At 38.9% G+C, this 23,743-nt stretch overlaps 1 protein-coding gene across 3 annotated transcripts in view; it reads right to left on the reverse strand.

Annotated features, from left to right (window-relative positions):
* Positions 1-348: 348 nt before the first annotated feature.
* The window catches only part of DNAJC3 (DnaJ heat shock protein family (Hsp40) member C3), a 35,476-nt gene continuing 12,081 nt past the window's right edge, over positions 349-23,743 (reverse strand). For 2 of the 3 annotated variants that reach the window (XM_086880885.1, XM_086880887.1), the window contains 10 exons: positions 21,689-21,813; positions 20,603-20,677; positions 14,857-15,009; positions 13,387-13,568; positions 11,353-11,472; positions 9,471-9,576; positions 9,253-9,373; positions 5,388-5,520; positions 4,488-4,636; positions 349-4,067 (listed from right to left, as the gene is read on the reverse strand). In XM_086880885.1, coding sequence (XP_086737011.1) covers positions 3,910-4,067; positions 4,488-4,636; positions 5,388-5,520; positions 9,253-9,373; positions 9,471-9,576; positions 11,353-11,472; positions 13,387-13,568; positions 14,857-15,009; positions 20,603-20,677; positions 21,689-21,813 — 1,322 coding nt within the window. In that variant the 3' untranslated portion in view covers positions 349-3,909. The remainder of the gene's footprint in view (positions 4,068-4,487; positions 4,637-5,387; positions 5,521-9,252; positions 9,374-9,470; positions 9,577-11,352; positions 11,473-13,386; positions 13,569-14,856; positions 15,010-20,602; positions 20,678-21,688; positions 21,814-23,743) is intronic. The other variant, XM_086880886.1, reaches the window with a different exon arrangement.

The following is a 23,743-nucleotide window of genomic DNA, read 5'->3' on the forward strand; positions in this document are numbered from 1 at the left end:
GATACCCAGGCTGGAAGGACCTCAAGAATCAGCTGGTCCAGCCTTCTTTGGCAAAAGCACAGTCCTGGCACCCAGTCAGGCAAATCTTAGTGTCCAGCATTGGGGAATCCAGCATTTCCCAGGGATATTCCAAGGGCTGGTTGTTCTCACCGTGAAATCAGCACTCTGCACAGCTACAATTGCTGTAGTTGACTTCTGTACATCCGAGGTTCTCCTGCACACAGAATGTGGCTGCTTCCTTCTCTCATCTCCTGTCTGCAGAAGTGCCCTGTGCATTTCTGCACAGCTCCAGCTTCAAACCTGAAAAGCAGGGTGAGGAAAGAATGGAACACAAATACACAGCAGTGCTTTCTTGTCATCATAAATATCTTTATTGTGAAAAATACCATAAAATAATTCCCACAGTTCTAGTAAAAACAGTTCTTGCTTTGTAGGTTTATGATTCCATATAAAGACATTTTATAATTTGAAACATTTGATAAATCTCTGGCTTGCTTTACTTATCCTTCTTAAAACATTGAACTGCTACTTAGTGATTTGCTGAGGGGAAAAAAAAAATTATTCTCCCATTTATTTTGTTACGGCTTTATGGATAAAAGTGTGTATTAGAGAGCAAACAATACCTTACAATAAGGCACTTTTAAATACAACTAACCTGCTATGCTATCCTGGCTAGTTTCCAGCAAAGCTCCTATAAATCACAGCCCTAAACAGAAGAATAATTCTTGTTCCAAACACTAGTCTGAAAACTGAAATGATAATAAGTGTTAAGGTTTGGGTTTTTAAAAAAAAATCTTAAGCTAACACATTTTCTGCATGTCACAAGTTTGAGCTCTTCAGTTTGTAATTCACTTTGAATCTCTTTTAATACTGATCAATTTTTCTATCAATATTTTACCAAATAAAATATGCTCCCTCCACCCCACCTTCATTTTAAAACCAGTTGGAAGCAAATTTATTAAAACTGAAAGAACTTCAGAGAGAAAGTTTGCATCTACATACAGGCCCAATGACAGGAACGATGCTTGATGCACATCTCATGGTTGATAAACTACCGAGAGATTTACTTCAATGTTCAGTTACTGAACATTATTGCACTACAGCCACCCACGAATAAATAAAGAGGCGAGTTCAGCTTCCTTGCGTGTTGCCTGCATCATTAACACTCAGCGTGGTACCAGCGCTTCGTTTTCCAGAGTCATGTCAGGAAATGCGGTGCTGGAGAGCCTTGCAACGTAAATGGTTTCTTTTTAACACAACTTTGTTTCCAGAATACCTCAATGCCCTTCAAAACAGCACCAGGGTGGTAACACTTCTTGTGAACGGCAGCTGCTCAATACCGGGAAAGCCTTGTTCTCCACTGTCGCTTTTGCTATTGTTTCTGAGAATCTGTCTTCCAACAGAAGGAATCTATAAACAGCAATCCTGCATTAATCATCTTCTTTCTTCTACTGACTACATTCAAGCCTTTTTGTTCTTAAAATGTAATTTTCCCATTCCCATTCATTCATTTTCAAAATGCACACGGTCCTTTTTGTTCCTGAACGCTCCTGGCCTACAGCAGCACTGTCCCGCTGCCTCGGAGAAACTAACCCACACTGTTCCAACATCAGTGGCTTGTATGAAGAATTTACTCATGAGGGAACATCTTATTCCTTCTCTAGACAAAAAAAAATATTAAACCCCAGGAAAGAATTCTCTCAGCTCGAGCTTTTAAAGCTGCACAAGGGCAGTCCTTTGAAAGAGGACTTAGTCCCAGCAGCCCCCTGGCACACAAGCACAGCTGCCTGTAGTCTTTACTGTGACTTCCCAGAGCCCAGCCACGCCTGCATGTACAAAATTGGGCACATTGCTCACATTGCTCATTCAACACTCATTTAAAAGCAGCCCCTGCTGTCATGAACAAGGCAGTACAAAAGTGTTCCAATGGCTCACACGCAATCCCAGGGTTAGCACAGCTGGGTCAAGCTCACCCCTCAGAGCACAGGGCTGACAAGAGCCGCAAGAGGACAGGACAGCCACCCTTCACAGCTACCTGCCCTGCTTTAGGTACTGCAAGCAAGCAGCAGGTGCACAGAGGCCAAGCCCAGGGGCAGCAGGTTCCTCACTGTGCAATCAGCTCCCGTGTCTGAGCCCCAGCCCCTGAGAGCCATGCCAGCCTCAACTGCTTTGAACAGCCCTGAGCATCTCCACCAGTTCAAGCAAAAACGTTTCCAACAGGTCACAAGCACAAGTTGAACTTGAAAAAAGTCATTCAACTTAGTGAACATCCAACACTGGAGTTTTAACAGGCTGCTGTGGTGGTTTTGTACCACCACAAACCATTAGAAAGCACCACACAAGCTCCTCAATTTGAAGATAAATTTGTGAACACTGACCTTTAAACTGCTGTTGAAAAACATTTTACAAAGCCACATGGTCTTGCAATTATGTTGGTGAAGTACTTGAGGCAAGAGCCAGGGGTTCTGTTTCAACAGCAACTTCATCTACAGTAACAACCCCCTCCCTTTCAGACTGAAGGCCTTATTTGCTAATTTCATTTGTTTTACTGAGGCTGGTTAGGTTTTCAAGTGCCAGTAGTTGAAGCGAGAGAAGATTCCTATCAACTGATTATTGTTTTCCAGTTAAAATCCAATCAAGAGAACACTGATGAACTGTAATTCTTGCATTCCAAGAAAATGGCTGCTGATGAAACTCAGTAATTATGTCACTAATTATGACAGATGCAGTTACAGAATGAGAAGACTCCTCATTCCTACCAGCTGCAGCCCTGGTAACACCACACAGTGCATTCACACGACTCCACCAACTACACCAAACCCATTTTAAGTACGTGCATATAGAAGGAAAGTTAAAAACAGACTTTTGGCTAGTGGGAAGTGAGTCCCTCTTTTTGCACACAGCTGTCTCTGCAGTACCGATGCTGTTACACAAATCATAAAATTACTACAATTTCATTTAGTACTAACTCCCTGTTGCATCACCCAGCAGAACTGAAGTTATATTACAGGGTAAGGCTGGAGTTAATATCACATTCCTGAAATACACACACATCACAACCTGTCTCAGTTCTGACTTTATGTACAGAACCAACAAACTGCTGCGGAGTCAGGGAAATGTCACATCAAATTTTCTGCTCAAATCTCAAGCAGATATTTGTGTTAAAGTGCAAACTTCTCAAAAACTGTACCTAAACAAACACCCAAAATTACATTCAGAAAAGAAATGTTTTGAAAAACAAGTCTTTCTCCCCACCCCCACCTCACTGCTGACAATTCCACCAAGGAAATCACCCCAGTTAATTTCAGGTTAGTGAACAACAAAGTGAGCAGGTATTTCAGATACAGTTACTCCGAAGCACTCCGTCCAGAGCAATTGTTGGGACTGGTTCAGCACACAGCCTCTTCCCCACCTCTGGCACTGCCAACACCAATCCAGCAGGTGGTCACTTGGGTTTCCTCTTAGAAATACTGGGAGATGGATCATTCTGCTGAGCACAACCAACAGTTTGTTAACATAGAGACTACTGGAACTACCCTTGCCATGTTTATTAGGCCCCAATCCAGAAAAATATTTACATGCATTTTTATCTTTAAGCATATACTTGAGTTCTAAATTTATGTGTTGTCCTAAGTAGCATCTTACTGTTTTTTCCATCCGTAGGAATAAACACGTCCTGCACATCCACAGCAAATACATAGGCAGCACAACTCCCATCAGTGTGAGCTTGTCAAGCTCATCACAAACCAAACCAAATGAAAGAAAAAAGGAGCTTTCTTCTAGTGCAGTAAGACTCTGGGTTAAGGACAACATTATAGAAATTAAGATTTTGGGTCTTGAATTGAGAGACTTTTTATTTTTCAATGAATTAAGTAAAAAAACAGCAGCAGCCACCAGAGAGTCTTGGCTCTAACTGAAGTGAAATTTGAATGTAAATGGTCCTCCTCCAGAACCAAAGGGGTTGAATCCTTGCCACGTATTCCAGCTCCTATGGAAAGGGTTGTTGCCACCCTGCTGACTCTCTGCATCCAGTGGGTCTTCTCCCGCATCAAACTTCCGCCTCATTTCTGGAGGAAACAAAACCAAGGTGGAATCATGGCACAGCTAATAACAGAGTTTCCCTGGAGTACTTCAGTTGCTTTTATAATCTAAATGCAGTTGGCAAAAGCACTTGAAGCAGAAGGAGACACACATATCCTTGACATAACATCCAGAGTTAGTCAATCCTAGTAATCTCTACAAGATGTTAACCCTAGAAGAGACCTTAAAAATACAATTTTTATTTGACTTTTAACAAAAGTCACTGAAACACAATAATTAGATTACATCTGACTTCATGCAATAGATTGGACACATGCACTGCTTTCTCAAGATGGGCAAGGGCAGAAAGAGAAAAAGGGAAGCTGAAATGTTTGTTATGACTTACACTTTGGTTTTGACATTGATGTAAAAAAGTAAGGAAAAATGTGAAGCCACTGCATCATTACCTGGGTCAGTGAGGACTTCTTTAGCAGCTGCAATATCGATGAATTTCTTCTCTGCTTTCTTCTTTTCTTCCTCACTCTGGAAGTTATCAGGGTGCCACTGGGATGCCAGCTTTCTGTAAGCTTTTATGATTTCCTGCTTTCGAGCATTTCTGGATGGATGAAATTACAGATAACTTCATTTTCTGACTGCTTGTATGCCACACTAATGAAGTTTATTTTAAACACTGAGACACTAATTAAGGGCATCAGGAAAGTTATGAGGTGCTGTTAACCTTCTGCAAGTGGCATTGAAGACTCTTGACACAAAACAAAGGAAACAAGTTGCAACGTTAAGCAAAAATGCCTCACTCTCTCACCATCCATATGTTTCTCTTGGAAAGATGCTACTGCCAGTGACTCTGCAGAACATAGTTCTCAGTATGAGGAATTTACCATCAGATGAATAACAAAAAACAGATCAAATTAGTTCACAATTGGAAGGATGACCAATACTATCTCAGAACTTTGCTTACTCTTCATTAGCAAGGGGAGCTGTTCAGTAGTCAATCCTCCCAGATTTTTCCAATCTATCACACTATCTGCCACAACTTTTGTTACTTTTTGTAATTCTTGCCAGTCTTAATTTCTTCCCCATTCATATGACTCAGGATCATCTATACTAAGAATTTCTTCCTAAATAATTTATTTCCTCTCTTCCTGCTGTTGTTTTTCCATTCTTTCTAAAGGAATTGTAAAATAAATGCCACTTTACAAGCTGAACACTAAAAATTAGTACATCAAGTGTGAAGATAGCGAGATACAGAACAAAAATTAACACTCAGCAGAACAAATTCAAGTGATCAGCCCTAGAAGTTTAAATAACCACCTTTCACATCATCATCTCTGGAATTAATAACTCACCTTTTTACTCCCAGGATTTTATAATAATCCCTCTTCTGTGATTGCTTTAGCATTCTCTGGGCACGTTCTAGCCCTTCCCGAATCTGCTGGTCATTTTCACTATTGGCTTGAGCAGTCTCATAGTCTTTAATAGCTTTTATAAAAAAGTCAAAAAAAAAGGGTTACACAAGTCTACAAGCTTCCAGTTAAAGAACTCAGCCACCCAACAAACTGAACTTTTGTTATTGCCCATATATAAACAGCAAAGCTTTCATTTCAACTTGACATTTTTGTTGTTTTTTTTTTCTAAATTATAAATATCTAATAAAACCTTGGAATAGAGGAAATTCACTTTCACATATGAATTAGGTAATTTCCTCTCTTTAGGTTCATCACACTTGTGGGAAATGAAAAAGAAGGGAGGGTACCAAGTAGGTTGCAACATTCTCTAGACGTTACTGCAGTCACAGGGATGAACATAATGAGTATCTAAGACTAGGATGAGGACACAGAAACCAAGAAGAAAGGTTCAGCAATTAGTACTTGAAAAGCTCACTGCACATTAGTCCCATATTGTTGTCCAACTGAAGGATGAATTAACCAGAGTTTTTAAATTAATATTCATTCTTCTCCCCCAGTCTGCACTCAATCAACGCAACACAAAGTCTCTTCTTCTTCAGTGACTATAAAGACAGATTTCAGACTACCAGGAAGGTTATATTATTAGTAAAAGGCAAATAATGGCTTTTTTACACCTCTGCATGCATAATATGCAAACAGTTATATTTTAGTGTTTTGGTTTTTTTTTTCAAAGGCATGCTCTCACTGCATTTTTCAGGAATGAATGCAAGTGAATAAATTTTTAAGAAATTTGAGGTCTACCCTTCTTTAAGTAAATTCTATCATTATTGCAAGTGCTTAAGACACCAAGTTTATATATTCTTTAATATCAAAATTTATCAAGGGAAGCAAGTCTTTAATGAGACTGCTCTTCTCTCACTGTTATAATCCTCAAGGTCTCATTCACAGATCCAAGTCTCTTAGGTTTCTCAAGTTAGACAAAGTACTTGCATCAGATTATTTCCAAGCAGATGCTATTTCTCAGCAGGTGTTACATTTGTTTTTCACTGTTTCTGAGCAAGACAGCAGGAAGTGCTAATGAATTTGTATTACCCAGACATCTGATACCACTGCAATCTTGCTTCAGTTACTGAAAAAAAAAAATCCAAAAAGTATTGCCAGAGCCCAAACAATTTCCTAGGCTACTACAAACCAAACAAAATTTATATTCATTTTCACATCACAGGACACTGCCTTTGCTGCTTAAAGCATTTTGGCTTCTACTGGTATTTTTAATGATTTGTCCAGTCATTAAAAGAAAGCTCAAAACAGGAGTGTGCACTAATATGTGTGTTGAATATATGCTAACAAAACTAATAAAAGCAGTGAAAATTCAGGGATTTCATTATGCTGCTTTACAGCTCCAATAATTGTAAGCCCCACTGAACTTAATCTGCTTCAGGTAATACTAGGAGGGGCTAGCAGAACATCCTGCCAAATGCAGGTCAGTGTTCAGCCTCACCACATCACCTACAGCCCCATTGTGGGAAACCTGCTCAGGGGTCAACTACTTGCCATGACAGTATCGGATTTCTTCTCTTATTTTGAAAATTAACTTCCTTATTTAAGGACTGCAAACATTAAGCACAAGAGAAGGTGTTTCAGTGCTGCACACTGCAGAGGGAACGCATCCAGCACACTGAGCAAGAATACATTGCCCTTTCTCTTTTTAGCTTTGATGGTACACTCCAGTGCAGGGATTTTCCTCTTTCAGAGAGCTAATTGCTCTCTCCATCTGAGGGGTGAGGGCTGGAAGCAGGTGGAGCAAGATGGCAGCTTCATGACCATTAGAAGTTTGCTATGACACCAGGAGACTTATTACTAATTCCTAGTATGTCAAGTGAGATGCATAATCAATTTTTTTGAATCACTGTTTTTAAAAGCAGTAGTACCTCACAAACAGAAGAGTCACCGCTACTTCTCACTGGCCTCTATTTCAGAAAGCTTCCTTTCATCCTGCTCCACTACATGAAAGGAACAAATACTTCCCACTGCCACTTTCAATTTAAGTATTTTCAGTCAAATCTCTCATTATTTCAAACAACAAATTTTCACCATCTCTCAAAAGGCAATCATATAGTATCCCTAAACAACTTTACTGGCTTTGGTATCTTGCCTGAATTTTTCGAACAGAGACAGATTAGTTCTACATGTGGAATGATGGTAAATTTCCCATCCAACATGAGTAACTGCAGACAATCTACATCCATGCCAAGACTGTTAAGAGAAATAACAGAACCAGTTTATGCTCTTACTGAAACCTCTACAGTAGTAGAGTGGGGAGGGGAAAAAAAAGAAAACAGAAACATTTGTATGCTCTGACCAATTTTGAAACAGCACAGAAGGTTTTTCCTTTTCTAACAAAACCTGTGCTCTAGACAGACTCCTGTACTTATGAGGTATGCCAGAAATGGAGTCATTAAACATCTGTCTCTGTAGACAAGCCCTGGATCCCATGTGATTATGAAGTAATTAAAACCATTTCATGAGCACAGCTATACATAGTGAACTGCATCTTGAACACTTAACAATAATCACCTTCAAAGTTCTGAATTACAAGTACTTTGAAATTTCCTACCTTTAACAGGAAAATAGGTGCCTCCAGCTTGAAATTTTGAGGGAAGAATGAGAATCATTTTGCCCCTTTAAGTATAAGACTACAATTTTAATTGCTCTGGTGTTCTCCATGGCAAAGAGAAACCAGCCATCAAAGGATAAATGAGGACACCTCCAGGCAGATGTACATTAATGGGCTGTAATGCTGCTGATGGAAGCTCTGCTGAAAGGCAGAGTGTAACTATAACCCCCTCACTGCTGTCAAGGGCAGGAGGAAGGCACAGGAGATGCTAGAGAACCTGGAGAAGCACAGTTCTGCTCTAGCATGGTTCTTCACTTGGAACCAGGCTAGGCCAAGCCCAGCAGGCACCAGCACAGGAAATAAGCTCTCCCAGATCCCAGTATGTCCTCTCTGTTTCCTTATATCCTGTAACAGGGAGACATTTGTCCTAGCACAAGACCAGGCTGGCTGTCTGCATCTGTGCAGAACCTTGCTGCAGAACTTTTCTTTCCTCCAATTTCTAACAGTTTAAGTCACCCTCCCTGGAGGTATTTAAAAGTGATGCAGATATGGCACTTGGGGACATGGTTTAGTGGTGGACTTGGCAATGCTGGGTTAATGGTTGGACTTAAAAAATCTTAGAGGTCATTTCTATCACTCCACATAATAGGATGCATTGTACAGATACTCCCATGTGGAAAATGCAGCCTCGTGAACAGAATCTCTCTGAGCAACACTACAGAGATCTGCAGAGGAGAAGCAAGAGCTGTTACCTTCCTCTGCCCTCAGCACATGCTAGGGAATAGAACAGTATTATTTCACAGTGCCATCTCAAGACATGAAAATGGAGCTCTTAAAATGGATTTACATTACCCTAGCTCTAATTACCTTTTACTTCTAAATGCAATTCTCTGACATTGCTGATTATATAAAACGTCTCTGAGTTGAGTAAGCTGCACCACCTCATAAAACATCCTGAACACAGTCCACTGTTCTAAAGACAACTCTGCTGTAGATAAAACAAGTACATTCCACTTACGCTAATCAAGACAAAATTACCACCAAGTATTTTTGTAAATCTGCAACTACTAGGGCTAATTAAGAATTACATAGCGTAGAATCAAAGTGCATGTTAAAAAAAAAAGCCTTTGAAACACTGACTATGTTTTAAACATCCACAAAGTATGTGCCAGTGGCATACAAGCATACCTTCTTCATACATGTCTTCCAGCAAATAAGCTTCTGCTCTGTCTTTCAGGGCATTAACATTGGTTGGTTCCAGCTGCAGAACTTCTGTACAAAGTTTGATGGCTTCTGTAGCTTGCTGATTCTAGAGAGGCAAAAGTAAAACCAAACTCATGTAGTTGTGGGAGTTTTGTTTCATGTTTGTCTTGAAGACATTTGCAGAGGGAGATAAGCAGAATTACCTTTGATAAGCAGTGACAGATCCTTTCTTTGGCACGAGTAGAATAAATTGGGACTTCTGGCTCAGTCTTCATTACAGAATCATATTTACTGATAGCATCTTCATACCTGTTTAAATCATAAAGCATAGTATCATGAAATGTAATCAGTATTTCAGTGTGCTGTGTTTTATTTAAAAATTCTTAAAATTCACGGATTGTCCCATCCTTCTACCAAAGGACCTCCCCTTTAACAGCCTTAAAGGCGAGGTGCGAAACAATAGCATGAAGAAAACTTGCAGACACTTCAAGAATTACATCCCCATTCCCTTTTCTGTGCTGTGAGACAGAAGACCAGGCACTAGACCTGTCAGGCTTATGCAAAAGATAACGACTGCCATCCCTTACCATGCATAACCAAGGGTCTCCAGATATGCCTCTTGTCTAACATGACACTGCATTTCTAAATAAGCCTCTCCCCCGCTGATACCTGAAGATGGACTCAGTCTGAATTCTTACTGTGAGCACAGAGCTATCTGTACACTACAAAAGGTACCTATTCACAGAGGTACAAAAAGGCTCCCTATGTCAGTTTTCTAATCAGGCAGATATTTTCTTCTTTTCATCTTCCCAAGCCACACAGTAAAGTGCTATTTTGCTGTGAAGGCCCCAAAATGCTGAAGTTAAAAGGTTTGAGCAAGAAACAGATTAGAACATTTACCTAAAAATGCAAAAGTGAGATTGGATCCATGGGTTGCTACAAGCTAGAGAAATGCAAGCTCTCCGACTGCCCAAAACTGTACTGCTGCTGGATTGAATAAGTGGAAAGTGTACAAAGAGATTTCTTGCTTAATAAAGCTGGCATCAGTTGTGCTTATTCACATTCCTGATGTACTTAATTTAAAAAAGCCACCTTGACAATGTCTAATGATTTGTTCGGGGTCCTTACAGCTAGATGTCATGTGCTTGGAAACAGAAAACTGAAGTAAAGCAACAACTACAAGAATACAGAGGCACTATCATTTAACAAGGTGCATAAAAGAAAAAAAAAAAGCTTATCAGTCAGAACCACTTCTGCCACCCAGGCACTGCTGAGTTAACTGGTTTTAGTCTTACAGTATGGTCCTTTCATCACAGAATAGCTGAAGTTGGAAGGAACTCTTGGAAATCATCTGGTCTAGCCCCACTGCCCACACAGGGCCATCTCTAGAAATCTGCCTATGACTGTGTCCAAGATGCTTTTGTATAACTCCATAACCCCCCTGGACAGCCTGCACCAGTGGAAATGAGGCAATGTGAAAAACATTTCCTGATGTTCCAAGGGCACTTCCCTTGGATGTTTAGTTTGTACCCATTGGCCTGATCCCATCACAGAACACCACTGAGCAGAGCCTTGCTCAGACCTCTTTCCACCCTCCCTTCAGGTACATTGATGAAATCACCCTGTGGCAAAGAAGTCTCAGGGCAAACACTCAGCCACTCCAGCCTTTCCTTGCAGGAGAGAGATGCTCCCTGCCTCAAATCTTACTGGAACTTTGCTGGACTTTCCCAGTAGCTTCATTTCTCATGCACTGGGGAGGCCCAGTGCTCAGGTGTGGTCTCATCAGTGCTAAGTAATAATATATGAGAGCCGAAAACTCCCATCCCTATGTTTGTCTTATCACCTGCTGCAGAAAGAATTTAAGTATGCAAAAGGGACACAGTGGTATCAGAAGGAATCAGAATAGAATAGTTGCTATGCGAGTCAATATTTATTTTAATTGTAATTTGAGAGCTCTGCTCAGTACCCACTTCAACTGACACATGCAAAAAGCATCACCTTAATCAGCTCCTCAATCAGTAAGTTGGTGCCTCAACTGTGGGTTTTTTCAATTTTTTTTCCTTTAATATAGCAGTGAATACTTACCTGCCTTCTCTGATTAATTCCTCTGCTGACTCGATCTGCTTATTGAGTTTCTTTACTTGCTTATAGAGAGAGAAGCATTGCTTATGGTCTTGGTCCAGTTTTAGACACTCCCGGACCTCACTTTTCATAGGAAGGTAAGGAGAAGGAAAAACAAACAAACAACCACAAAACAACAAAAAAAAAAACTAAGTCACCACATACTATGAAATTTTACCTATAGACACAACGCAGCATATATGAACTTGAACAAAACAATACTTGAGTTCTTTACACAAATCTCTCCCTTCATCCAAATATTAATATATAGTGCAACCAACAAGAGTCTTCCAGAACACACAGGGATATTTATCTGATTTTGGTTTTAATTATTTTATATTGCCAAACACACAAAAGATTAAATGCTACATTAATAACTGACTAAAGAACTGAAGAGTGCCTTTAAAGACACTGAATGAAAGAAATTATATACAGCAGTTATCAGATGATATTACCATCAATTGTAATTCGGATACATAACAAAATTCCTACATTAAAGTGTATTTTGTGCTGCTTGAAACAGAAAGCTCAGCTAAGACACAAATCTCCTTGATGGAAACTCAGCCAAGTCTGAGCCTGATGTTTCACTGTGAAGAATGTTTAATCAGACTCCGATTAGGGAAAATATCTCTCAAAATAGTCCAAAGTCTAAAAAATCCAAAACACTTCCACAATGCAATCATAAGAAGGAATAAATGTTTTGGATCCCATAGTCTCATCATTGCACAACCATGATGTCAATTTCAGGAAGAGATTACAAAATCTTATTTTGTTCTTAAGCATAGACAAAAATATCTTATTATTTTAAAATAATTAGGCCATTAAGAGGAAGAAACTAAAGGAAGGACAAGAGTAAGCACCCAGCAAGTCCAACAGCTAAAGAATTTTCTTGGCATATCTCATGATGCAAAAAATAATGGCACCAGATAAGAATAAAAGAAAGAGGCTTAACCCTTTAATTCTGATTCCATTCTGTTATTCAACAGTGCCCTCAATCACGCTTTTAAATAACAATACCACCTATACTTGAAATCACCGGGCAAAGTGATGGCCACCTGCCAAAAGTCATCACAAAAGTGACCTATCAATTCACAAGATTAAGTATGCTCTGGAAAGGGAATGCCTAATGCAAACCAATTACTTTCATGTTTACTTTTGGCCAGCTATAAAATGATTTTTTTGCAATTAAAATCACAAGCAGTTTCCATTTACCAAGGAAAGAAAGACAGGGTTTTTCAGTTCACCTTGTTGAAGGGATTCTGTGGCAGAAATCATATTGGAAGGATTCTGGAGATGAAGGCGGCACATCTGAAATTATGATTGGCACAGAAACCACTTCTGTGCAATAGGGAGTATTCCACCATTTGTGCAGTTAGGCAGAGAGTACAAACTGAACAGTCCAGATTGGACAAGTGCAGTTATCTGCCAGATTGACATGAGGAATATGGGAATAAGACCTTAAATTTAATTCAGTATGAATAAAAGGATAGGGCATTATCAAAAAGTCATCCAGGACTGTCTTCAGGAATGAGAGGTAAACAGCTCTGCACCCCAAGCTTTTCATACTTGGATGCTCCTGTACTTTTTATTTATTCTTAAGCTTGCAACATTAATTTATACATCTTCCATTTGCATCCTAAACTTAACTTCAATAGAAGTTTAAGGTTAAGAAAAAGCTCCACTGAAGAAAATTTAGAGAAGCACTTCCTTCTAGGAGATATACAATGAAGACAGCACCTGTAAGCAGTTCTGATGGGCAGGGACTCTGGCTTCTGTTAAGGAAACAAGATGCCTGGAACCATTGATGGCTGGTCTTGCCAGGAATAAACATGGGTGTCTTTTCTGCCAATCCTTAGTTTTAGAAAGGAACTGCCTTTATCAGATCTAGACCATAGTTGATTCTCCATCCAAACTCCTCACAAGAGATACTTCACAGTTTATCATGACCTATATATTCTCTGTCTCAATTGTAATAATTATAGCAAAGAGTAAAATTACCTGAGAGATAATTCATGGTCCCCCAGCTGATAATATATTCTGCTGATTTTATAGAAGGCTTCAGTATTATCATTCTTTAATTTGGCAGCAGCTTTCAAGTCACTAATGGCTTTGCTTGGTTCCCCTTCCTTTATATAACACTCTGCTCGAAGTTCCCGTAGCTCTGCATCCCAAACACAAACCTTGAGAAACCAAAATTAAAGCTTGTTTTTGGTCCATAACACTTCCATTTCCTCCCCAAAAGAAAAATCCCATTTAATTTCACTTTGCCAACTGCAATACCATAAGGTTCAAGCTGCATGCAGAGCTCATGAAATTAGCATCTCTGCTTCCTGGTGGATGCTGTGATGCACCTGCCCAAATATAAAAACAAAGGCCTGAAAATTTTGTAAATGATTCAATGAACTCATGCAGAGAGATGAATTAAATCTACTGGCATTGCTTAAACTAGGACAGTCTGTTGAGCCTCCAGGAAAGGATATAAGAATCATAAATTATTGTATCTTCCCAAAAGAATAGAAGTAATGAACAGCAAGGACCAAGCTGTCAGTTGTCCTCTAGGAAGAAGCCTGTGGGTAAGATGCAGCTCCAACAAGTTTGACCTTAATATCTGGATTTTAAGAATAAAGAGAGGTAAAATTGTCACAGTAAGGCAAAAGTAATTACTTGTGAGGAACCACCTATCAAAATTTGGTTTAGGAGATTAAAGCTGTGTCTTATCAGCTGTTTGGAAACTATCACCTTAGAGGAGGCTTTCCTGCTTTTCCACATTGCCTCCCCATAAACCAATTCCCACACTGTGGCAGTTTTGTCACCTAAAGCTCCAAGGCTGTAAACTCCAAGTCAGCAGCACTGATTTCTATGTGCAGAGTCATAGCAGTTAACTGTCTTTTAGTACATTTCTATATGACACACAAAATGCCCACATGACTGAGTTATTTACACTTGCAGGCTATCTACGTCAATTAAGATTCAACAAATACAGATGCCTAAGGAACAAGCAGAAAATTCAGCTAGCTATCTACATTTTTGTGGGGTTTTTTATCTTTTGTTACTTCATTTTCTCAAGACAAAAAACTGTCTGCATATATGCAATGAAAAATCCAGATAAAAAAAACCTGTAACTCCTATAGTTGGCAAAACTTCATTACTTTCAGAAAAATTTTTTTCCAGCTTCCCCAAGAATACCAAATTGTAGAAAAACAAGAAAGTATAATCAATAAAGTTATCTGCAATGGAAGTTTCACTGAAGTATCTTTAAGACAAGCTATTATTTTGACTACTTCTGCAGCTAATGCTCAGCCCTCTCCTCTCTCTAACATCATTACAGACCCAAGGTGCTCAGCAAAACTAAATCAGTTACACCGAAGTTATTTTCACATCAGTGAAGAAACTATTAAACAAAAACACACAGATGTCAGACAGAAGCTCTTACTTTCCTTTCACAGTACCATTTGACTTAACACTTACTGCCAAGATTTCATCAAGAAGAGAAATAGCAGCTTCGTAATCCTCTTGCTGGTAGGCAGATAATGCTTGCGAATGTAGGCGCTGCAGCTCATCAGATTTTGTCAGCTGAGTCTGGGCTTCTTTTTCCTCATTATTGCTAGGATTGGATTTGAGCTGCAAACATGAACAAGGAGAGACTCAAATGCTTGTTCAAGGATCTTTCAGTCCCATTAAAAATCATATCATGGAGAACTGACTAAAGCTGCAAATAAAGCAAAATGAGTTTCAAAACTCCACTGGAAGCATTTCTACCTCTGAACTTCAGAAGAAAAAAATATTTTGAGATTCAATGCAAGATGTCAAAAGTCAGAGAAATCCAATTCTTCAGGCTTGATCTATCATCACTGGACACATACACAAGACCATACATTGTCCCCCATCACCTGCTGGACATTGTGGACCTCTTTGTAGCGTAATTATTTCACCTCTGTTATCAGTTGTTGAACGCTGGATTTCACAGCAGCAGTAGACAGTGGCACAATTTCATCTCTCACTTTAAGCACTATACATATTTATAACTTCATGACAGAAATAAATGAAACATGTTCCAGACAGTTGTTACTGTGAAGTTGTGTTTCTGACATTTTCCTCACAAAGAGTGGCTGCAGCAGCAAGTTAAGGGGCTACAGCCAGGGAAAAGGCTCAGCTGCGCAGTCATGCATTCTCGTTTCTTACAGAGTTTTAAACAAGTCTAACCTTTTGTCTACAAGGACTCTCATTTCTCTCTGAGCAAGCAGAAGTCATTACATTGCCCTTGCCTTTTTCACTTAGGCAAGTTTATCTTTCCAAAGAAAATTTAAAAAAAAAATCTTTCAGGCAACTTTACTATCACCCAGGAAGATACACATGGCCAGAAAGAATCTCAGCCATTCCCTTGCAAAACCAGGGAATTTGTAGCATTACTGCAGTTTGAAAGAAGCACTGGTTTCACACTTGCTGCTGATCAGAATGACTTTCAAAGTTTAAAAGGGACAGATCAGCATGACATTATTTTGTTTGTTTTTAAATAAAAACTTGCATCATCTTGCATGCCAAACACAGAATGTGAACTGAAGTTACTCGAAGACATTCAATACTTTTTGCTTTCCCTATTTATCTTAAAGTAGCCTCTTCCTTATTTTTTCACTAGTAAGTTCTTAAAACACACATATTCATTGCTTATGCTTCTAATGTAATTCAAATTCAGCCCTCAGAAGTCCTTTAACATAATTTCCCCTCGTTCTACATCAAAATCATGCATAGGTCCCACATTTTGTCTTCAATTTCTCTTTATAAATCTTTTTGAACCTCATGCAGTTTTTCATTTTACATGGCAAAAACCAAGTTGTACTTAGACCTAAAAATTCTCCATTACTCTGTACACTGTCTTAAGCAAGAGAAGAATGTGATCAAAGAGTTTTCTTTCTTTGTAGGTTGATTATCAATCAAAGTCTCATAAAGCTTTTCTTCTGGTTAAAATTCTGAGTATAAGCCCTTGATGCTGTGCATCCACTTTCTCCCTAAAATCTGGACCTTGTAGCAGAGGCAAATTTCTGCACCTGTAATTTTAAAAAGTACCAAGTCTACAAAACTCTCTGAAGTTCTGAATTCTTCAGTTCCTGCTGACTTGTTTGATTTCTTCCTTAATTTCTTAGCATTTTCTTCTTAAAAATTAAGAGCCTTTGCTATGGATGAGCCTTACACTTCCATAAAAACTTGGTAACACTGCACTCCTTAGACTCACGGTATGTTTCTTGGAATGTATGTATTTGGAGAAAATGTCTGTAGAATATGAAAAGCAATGTTACAATCATGGAGGCAAGTCCAGTACTAATAAAAATTATTTGAGTGAAACATCCTAGGTAATTTTTAGTCGTACAACATGTCCAGTTAAAGAAAGAGGAATTTTTCAAGATATCATTCAAACTAAAGTAATTGAGTGTTTGTGTGCTACAGGATGATAAAAACATACACTCATAAGCTCTTATTAAGTAATTAGCATATTACTATGATGTTTAAATCAGTAATGTTAACTAAAGCAGTAAGAAGCCTGTTATTCAGCTTGTGAAAAACATCCTGAAGGGAACTGAGAGAACTTCCACGGTTTGTGGTATCTGAGATAAAGACACCCATGCACTCAAGAACAGTGCACAGAGGAAAGCCCTGCAACGGTAACATATTATGTAACACAGCTATAATGACACAGATGGAAAAAAGAAAACCCGAAAGAAATATTTAAATACCTTTTATTCTTTATCTGGGAAGCTACAGATGATTCCTGTACCACCGAGGAATGCATTTGGAAACACCTGATGAGTATTGGAAATACTCTGATGATGTTAAGAGAACCTCAAATACCCAACCCAAGTGTGCCTAGGAACGACTTAACCTAATTTGATTAACCTACAGTGCCATAAAATGTCCTCTCCCACCTACATCCAAAACAGTACTGTTACACACACCAACTAACCATGTAAAGCTGTTGTCCAATGTATTTTGCAACAGGCAAGGGCTTCTCTAGAGGAAAATGCAGTTTGCAGATCTACAGAGCTCAGTCACTTGTTCTTGGCTGACATCTAGTGGAGCTGGAAGCTGTGCCTTCAGTGTTGAGCTTTGAAGTGTTTATCCTTCCTGCCTATCCAAGGCAGACAGAATTGTGTATTTAGGACACCGCCATTTACAGTATTTATTGCAATAAATTGCAACTGTGAGTGTTACAGTCAGTCTTAAAAAAGACCAGAATTTAAAAGAAATATAACAATTTGGTCCTTTCCTCATTTTCCAATAGACAAGGCAGAAATTCTGCTCTAATTTTGTACCTTCTACAGAATTCTCCAGCTCAAATGCTTGTCTTTTTCTCTAAAACATAAGCAGAGCCACTGACAACACTGTAAGGCACATACACAGGGCTGCCAGGATTTTCATTGCTTTTGTCACCTTTCCAGAAGGCCTTCCATCAACCAAAGTATGCCAATATCCCTTTTATTTTCAGTAAAAACCACATGCTTACAAGTAAAATAAACATTCCAGGGCTTTCATGGCTTGAGGCCCTGAACATGAGTGTTGATGCACCCATAGATTTGTCCTGCTGACTTCTATTAATCAGAAACCACTAAACCAAACAGAAGGAACTTGATATCAAAGCATATGAACACTAAACTGAAGTTGCAGCAGAGAAATAATTACTATTCATATAGCATGAGCAACAACTTTGAAAATCACCAAAGGAATTCTGCTTGCTCCTTGTTTCATGTGGAAAACCTGGCTCATGTAAAGAATTTAATCAGCTTGATCCATCTGTGGGCCAAAAGGAGAGGCTTCTAGAAATGCAGTATTGCTTACTATGTGAACGCATGAGTCTGAATCACACCCTCTAACCAAACCTCGTGATTAATTTCAGCCAACAGGAAAGTAGAGAGTACAAAAAAAAAAAACCAGATAGCTAAAAATAACACATGAAGGCTGAATCTCAAGAGGCTCTGCTCCCAAAAAGGAATACTGCATCCTTTACAGCTAGGCATTCCTGCTGCCTGCTCTCACACTGCCTCACAAGACAGCCAGTACTGATATGCCATAGAGGGCAGGAATATACAGAGAAACTGCCCTGCAATCTATCATTTAGAGACATTTAGGGTGCTCACCATGAAACTTTTTCCCAATACTATGAAATTATATAGAAAGAATTTGAGGGCATGAATTTTCTTTTCACAAGTACATATTAAAGGATACATTTACTGTTTTATATGAAGAATAGTTACAATTGGTTTTTTAAGTTCTACACAAAGCCACTGCTCTTACAAGCTGCAAAAGTTTACCTGTCATCCTTCCCTCCATTTAGATGGACTGAATTTTCCCACTTTCTCTCTCTCAAAAATCACTGCATCTCCCAAACTGTTGAGATCCCTTTTAAGGAACATGACTACAAGAGAAGGGATGGGAAATCCGAAAGATTTAGAAAACAAGGGAAATCTCTCACCGAAATAGGTATTCTACTTAGAGATTTCACGTAGCACAATTTAATCCACTCCCCATAGAATAAATTAACCTATTACAAATTACTACTTTAATACTGTTTACTCATTTTGCTTGAATACACTATACTTAACTGAAAATTATGCTCTTCAAAACAGACCATGTGACAATTCTCTAAGTACAAACGCAATATTGTTCATAGAAAAAGGGAAAATGGAAGTCAGATTGAGGACTAACATGTTATTTTCCTAAATCAGCTTCTGGAAAGAAACTCTGTTGTACTTCAGATTTATAGCCTGATTGAGTACTGAAACAATTTGACTGACCAAAGGCAGCAGCTAAATTTTTGCAGCCAGTTTGGCAATAGAAAAAGATATTTGACATTTGACTGGAGAAACAATTTTATATGCAGCATTGAGCAATACTTAAGAAACAGTAACTGCAAAGAGATGCACACAGAGACTCACAATCAACACAGACACTGCATAATTGCTACTGCAGCAACTGTGTCCTCAGTTAATCTGAGCTGAGTGACTCCCTCCCACGTTTGCAGACTGCAGGGCTGTGCTGCTATCAGACCACATGCTCCTAAGAAACTTCCTGAGGAAGAAGCAACCAGAAGTGCCATTGCTATGTGAACTTCAGAATAAGCTGCTGGAGCTCTGCTACAGACACAAAATCTGCTTGGTGCATTTCTACCTGAAAGAGCCACTCCTTTTAGCTGTCCTGCAGAACATTCAGGATAACCACTCCAGTTTTGTCATCCACACTTACTAGTAAGATTTCCATTAAACAGCTGCAATCTGGACCACACAACTACTTTTTTCATCACACTCTTCAAAGACAGCCAACAAGACAGCATCTGTTACATTGCAAATTCTTCTTATTTTGGCTTGCGGGACACACCAGCTGTTCAAAATAGCAACTCTTGAAGCTAAAGCAAGAATGAAGAATGTATCTTATTTATACCCATAATTATACAAATTTTGCGCAATAGAGAGGAAACTAAGATTCACATTCTCTGAAGGCTTTTTTTCCTGAGGTTAGATCAGTTTCCCTTTGCAACATAGGGCTGAAATGCACAAAATACCCATCAAAACTAGAAATAGCCCAAGTGAGTTTTAGGTGGGTAATATCCAACTATAGAAACTGCGTAATTCCTGATCATTGAGAGAAAGTACTGTCAATACATTCATGAAGATGGAGAACACTGCAGATTAGGAGACAGACAGAGGGATGGCACTGAAATAATGTATTGATTTATCTGCTCACTGACTAAATTAAGAGCCAACAAGTCTTTTGCAACCAGTAGAAAGAGACAGCAAGCTGCAAAGGTTGATCCATGATGCCCCAGTAATTTCCCGGGGAGACATCAATACGGTGACATAAACCAGAGTTCAGCTACATACTTTGAGGCCCACATCACTTATTTCTGAATGAAGGCTGCTCCCTAGTACAACTATCAGAAAGCTGAGATCATGAAGTGTCAGGCACACACAAAAAAGACTTTCCAAAGTGCTCCACTGGTTTAGGCAACACCCCATTTCATCTGCATCACTATACTGCAACTTCATTGGTCGTTTATTCATACAAGGTTGCTTAGCTACTACGCCTGCAAACAACAGTGAAGACAACTTGTAACTCAGGCCCAGATACCATATACTCTACAGAGCAACGGAGTTCAGACGTGAGCTTGACTCAGAACCAAACCTTAGAAGTAGTGATGTAGTTCCACACAGGTGTCCGTCCAACTTACCACATTTTTAAAATCATCCTCTGCTTCATCGAATTTTCCTTGCTTAAGCAGCAGGTGTCCTCTCTGTAATCTTGCCTGAATTGAAACAAAACTTTTTATTTACAAGTGGGAATTGAGCTAATTATGAACACAAGTTTCATTTCAGTATAGCTAACAAGCTGAACCAAAGATCATGACACCCATTCTTTATATTTTTATTTAATGTTCTTATAAGACCTCTTTAATGGCAAAGGACTGCTCTGCACCAGAACGGAGTGGCAAAAAACAGACTATTTTTATGTAAAGAACTCATCTGAAAAGTTTCACAAACCAAAGTGAATGTGACTTTATACCACTTTCCTGATTATAACTGCTTACAGATTAAGTAAATAGCAGAAATAATAAACAATAAACAACTCCCACAATTAATTATTTCATTAAACACTCAGAGTAATAGAAGCTGTTTAAAAAGACAAGTCAATGATTTAGAAGACTTATAATAATAATATTTTCATACAACAGTGAATCTAACATTTGCTCCTTTATTATCAACTATACAGGACATGCCACCACCCATAAAAAAGGGAGATGAGAGAATCAGTTGGAGAGGACTCCAGCATCAGTTGCCAACTAGTGAGGCAGTCTCCACATACAGTACACAGATTCTAGAAAGGAGTACGCAAATCAAAACTTCCAAGTCACACAGGAATGCAGTGAGATTAGGACAGTTCCTGTGGAGAAGATATACCTCAAATCTAATGCTGATTAAGAGAAAAATACCCCAGAGGTATCTGCATGCTCTCTTGTCCCCGTTCCAAATGGCAAAGCCTTGGTGAGCAACAGAATAACCATAACTGAGAGGAGGGTTTAGTATAAATCCACGAACTTAGTAAAATGGATAGTTGTTCAAATAACTGTCTAGACTGTACACAGCACAGTTGCAAATTAAGGCACATACGCCACTGCTATTATTTTATCTACTTTAAAGCCCTCTGAGGGATAATGAATTCTCTATTCCTGTTGAGCAAAGTCTGAAAAACCCCAAACCTCTTTTGAAGCAGTTTTTTTCTCTACACTTGAACAATCTTCAATTCCAGTAATACTTACTGATGTGAAGTCCTGCTTTAATTCAACCACTTTACTTAAATCACGAATTGCTGCTTTGGATTTGCCCATGGCTAAGTACACTGTGGCTCTTCTGTAATAAGCAATGTAGTTCTCAGAGTCTCCCTCTGCAAATGAACAAACAGTAATAAGAATACTATCTCAAACCCACGAAAATTTCTGGTACAGTGGAATTGTAATGACTAAAAACATATCATCTGACTTTTAAGCCACTGGAAACAATGGTATACATTAATAAGACATAAAATTTGCAACATTATGCGAACAGTATTTTCTATGCAGTTTAATTATTTAATTACAGATATACTGCAAATGCCAAATAATTGAGAGTGAAGGTCAAATATGTATATGTTCTTCAGCTTTATATGAGAGAGCAGCCTCTGCATATTAATTCTTTACCTCCAACTGCAGGCCTACATTTGAAAGCATATCAATTCATCATTTTCCAGCCCAGGTGCTGATCACCATATCGGATAAATGCAAATATTCCCAAAATTACTAATATGTTAATGCAATGTCAACACAGACACAAACTCTTTATATCATTCACTGAAATATCAGCAACTTCTTTCTTTTGTAATAAAGTGGGTACCAACATTCCCTCTCAGCAGCAGACAAATGCACGCACACTATCAAAACACGAAGGCTAACCAGGGCCCACACATTCCAGGTTGTCTCCAGGTCAAAATTCCAAGATCCAGCTACTTTAACACTCTCCAGGCTGCCACATACACCTGTATAAGAGGCAAACACCCCTCTCTGAAAACAAGAACAATATTCTTAACATTCTCCTCTATGAAGTATTTCACAGAAACAAGTGACAGTTATTATGGGGTTCTCAAGGAAAAGCAACTTCAACCACCAAAACAATCCAATGTTGGAAGACACTTTTACTATGCTATTAACAACATAATAATCAACCCAGAATCTGCAGACAAGAACATCTGTATCTGAGGAACAGAAGCAGTATTTTTCTTCCTTGTATCATTTGAGGTTAAAGTTGAACTTCAAAATAAATGGAAGAAATAGCACCACCAAAGATCTTATGATCAGCAACCAAGTTCCATTGCTGGCCACCTCCACTACCAAAACACCAGTTCAGTTCTCACTGAGAAAGTTACCTGCACTCTTCCTCTACAATATTTTGGTTGTGAAAATGCTAATCTCCAGGGCTGAAATTTAATAGGAACTCCCATGCTGCCTGCCTTTACATGTCAGCATTATAAACATCAAATAAATTCAACTGGTACTATCCTTAAAAATAAAAGGCAGCAGAGTCCTAAATATGTAGGCTAGGTACAAATAACAGATGAAATTAAGGAACTTCATTAATACACAAAGGATGAAAGGTAGGAAAAAGCTAACACAGAAAGCACATTCTAGCACCAGATGATTATCTGACAGATAGTTTTGCCTCAGTACTCCAGGAACAGTAATGAACAGCAACTGACACTCAGACAGAAGGCACAAAGCTGGGATTGAAGAAAGTTGAAAAGTTGAAGAGAGGGAATATGGACAGTAGGTTTTTTCTGTTTTAGATGTTTGAAAAAAAAAACCCAAAAACAGACTGACTGAGGCAAGAAAGACATATTTACCTCACAGTTTACAGCAATGCAGTACAGCCGGGAAAGAATCCTTACCTCCTCACAAGCACAGTGGGCAAATCATGCTTAAAATCTTTTCAAAAAGGCAAAATCCAAAGAAGTCTGATGAAAATGAGGCAATCAGGCTAAAATCAGCATCCATCTAAGAATCCCATAAAGGCCACAACTGAGGTGGTCATACCATGTTTCTACAAGCTGCTTGAGCACAGCTGACAAAGCAGTGGGTTTCACTCATTCAGGCACCTCATACCACTGCTGCTTCTGCACCATCACCAGGAACTGCACAGCTACACACTGAACTGGTCTCCTCATCAAATCCAAGTTCAAGTTCACCAACCAACAATAAAGGAGAAAACCACACTGTAGCACTAACTGTGCACAGATCCCACAGAAATGCTTTGGCAGCAACACACAAACAAAAGGAGTAACAGAC

Source organism: Cyanistes caeruleus, chromosome 3, assembly GCF_971803275.1.
Source record: "Cyanistes caeruleus chromosome 3, bCyaCae1.hap1.1, whole genome shotgun sequence".
In the NCBI taxonomy this organism is placed as follows: Eukaryota; Metazoa; Chordata; class Aves; order Passeriformes; family Paridae; genus Cyanistes; species Cyanistes caeruleus.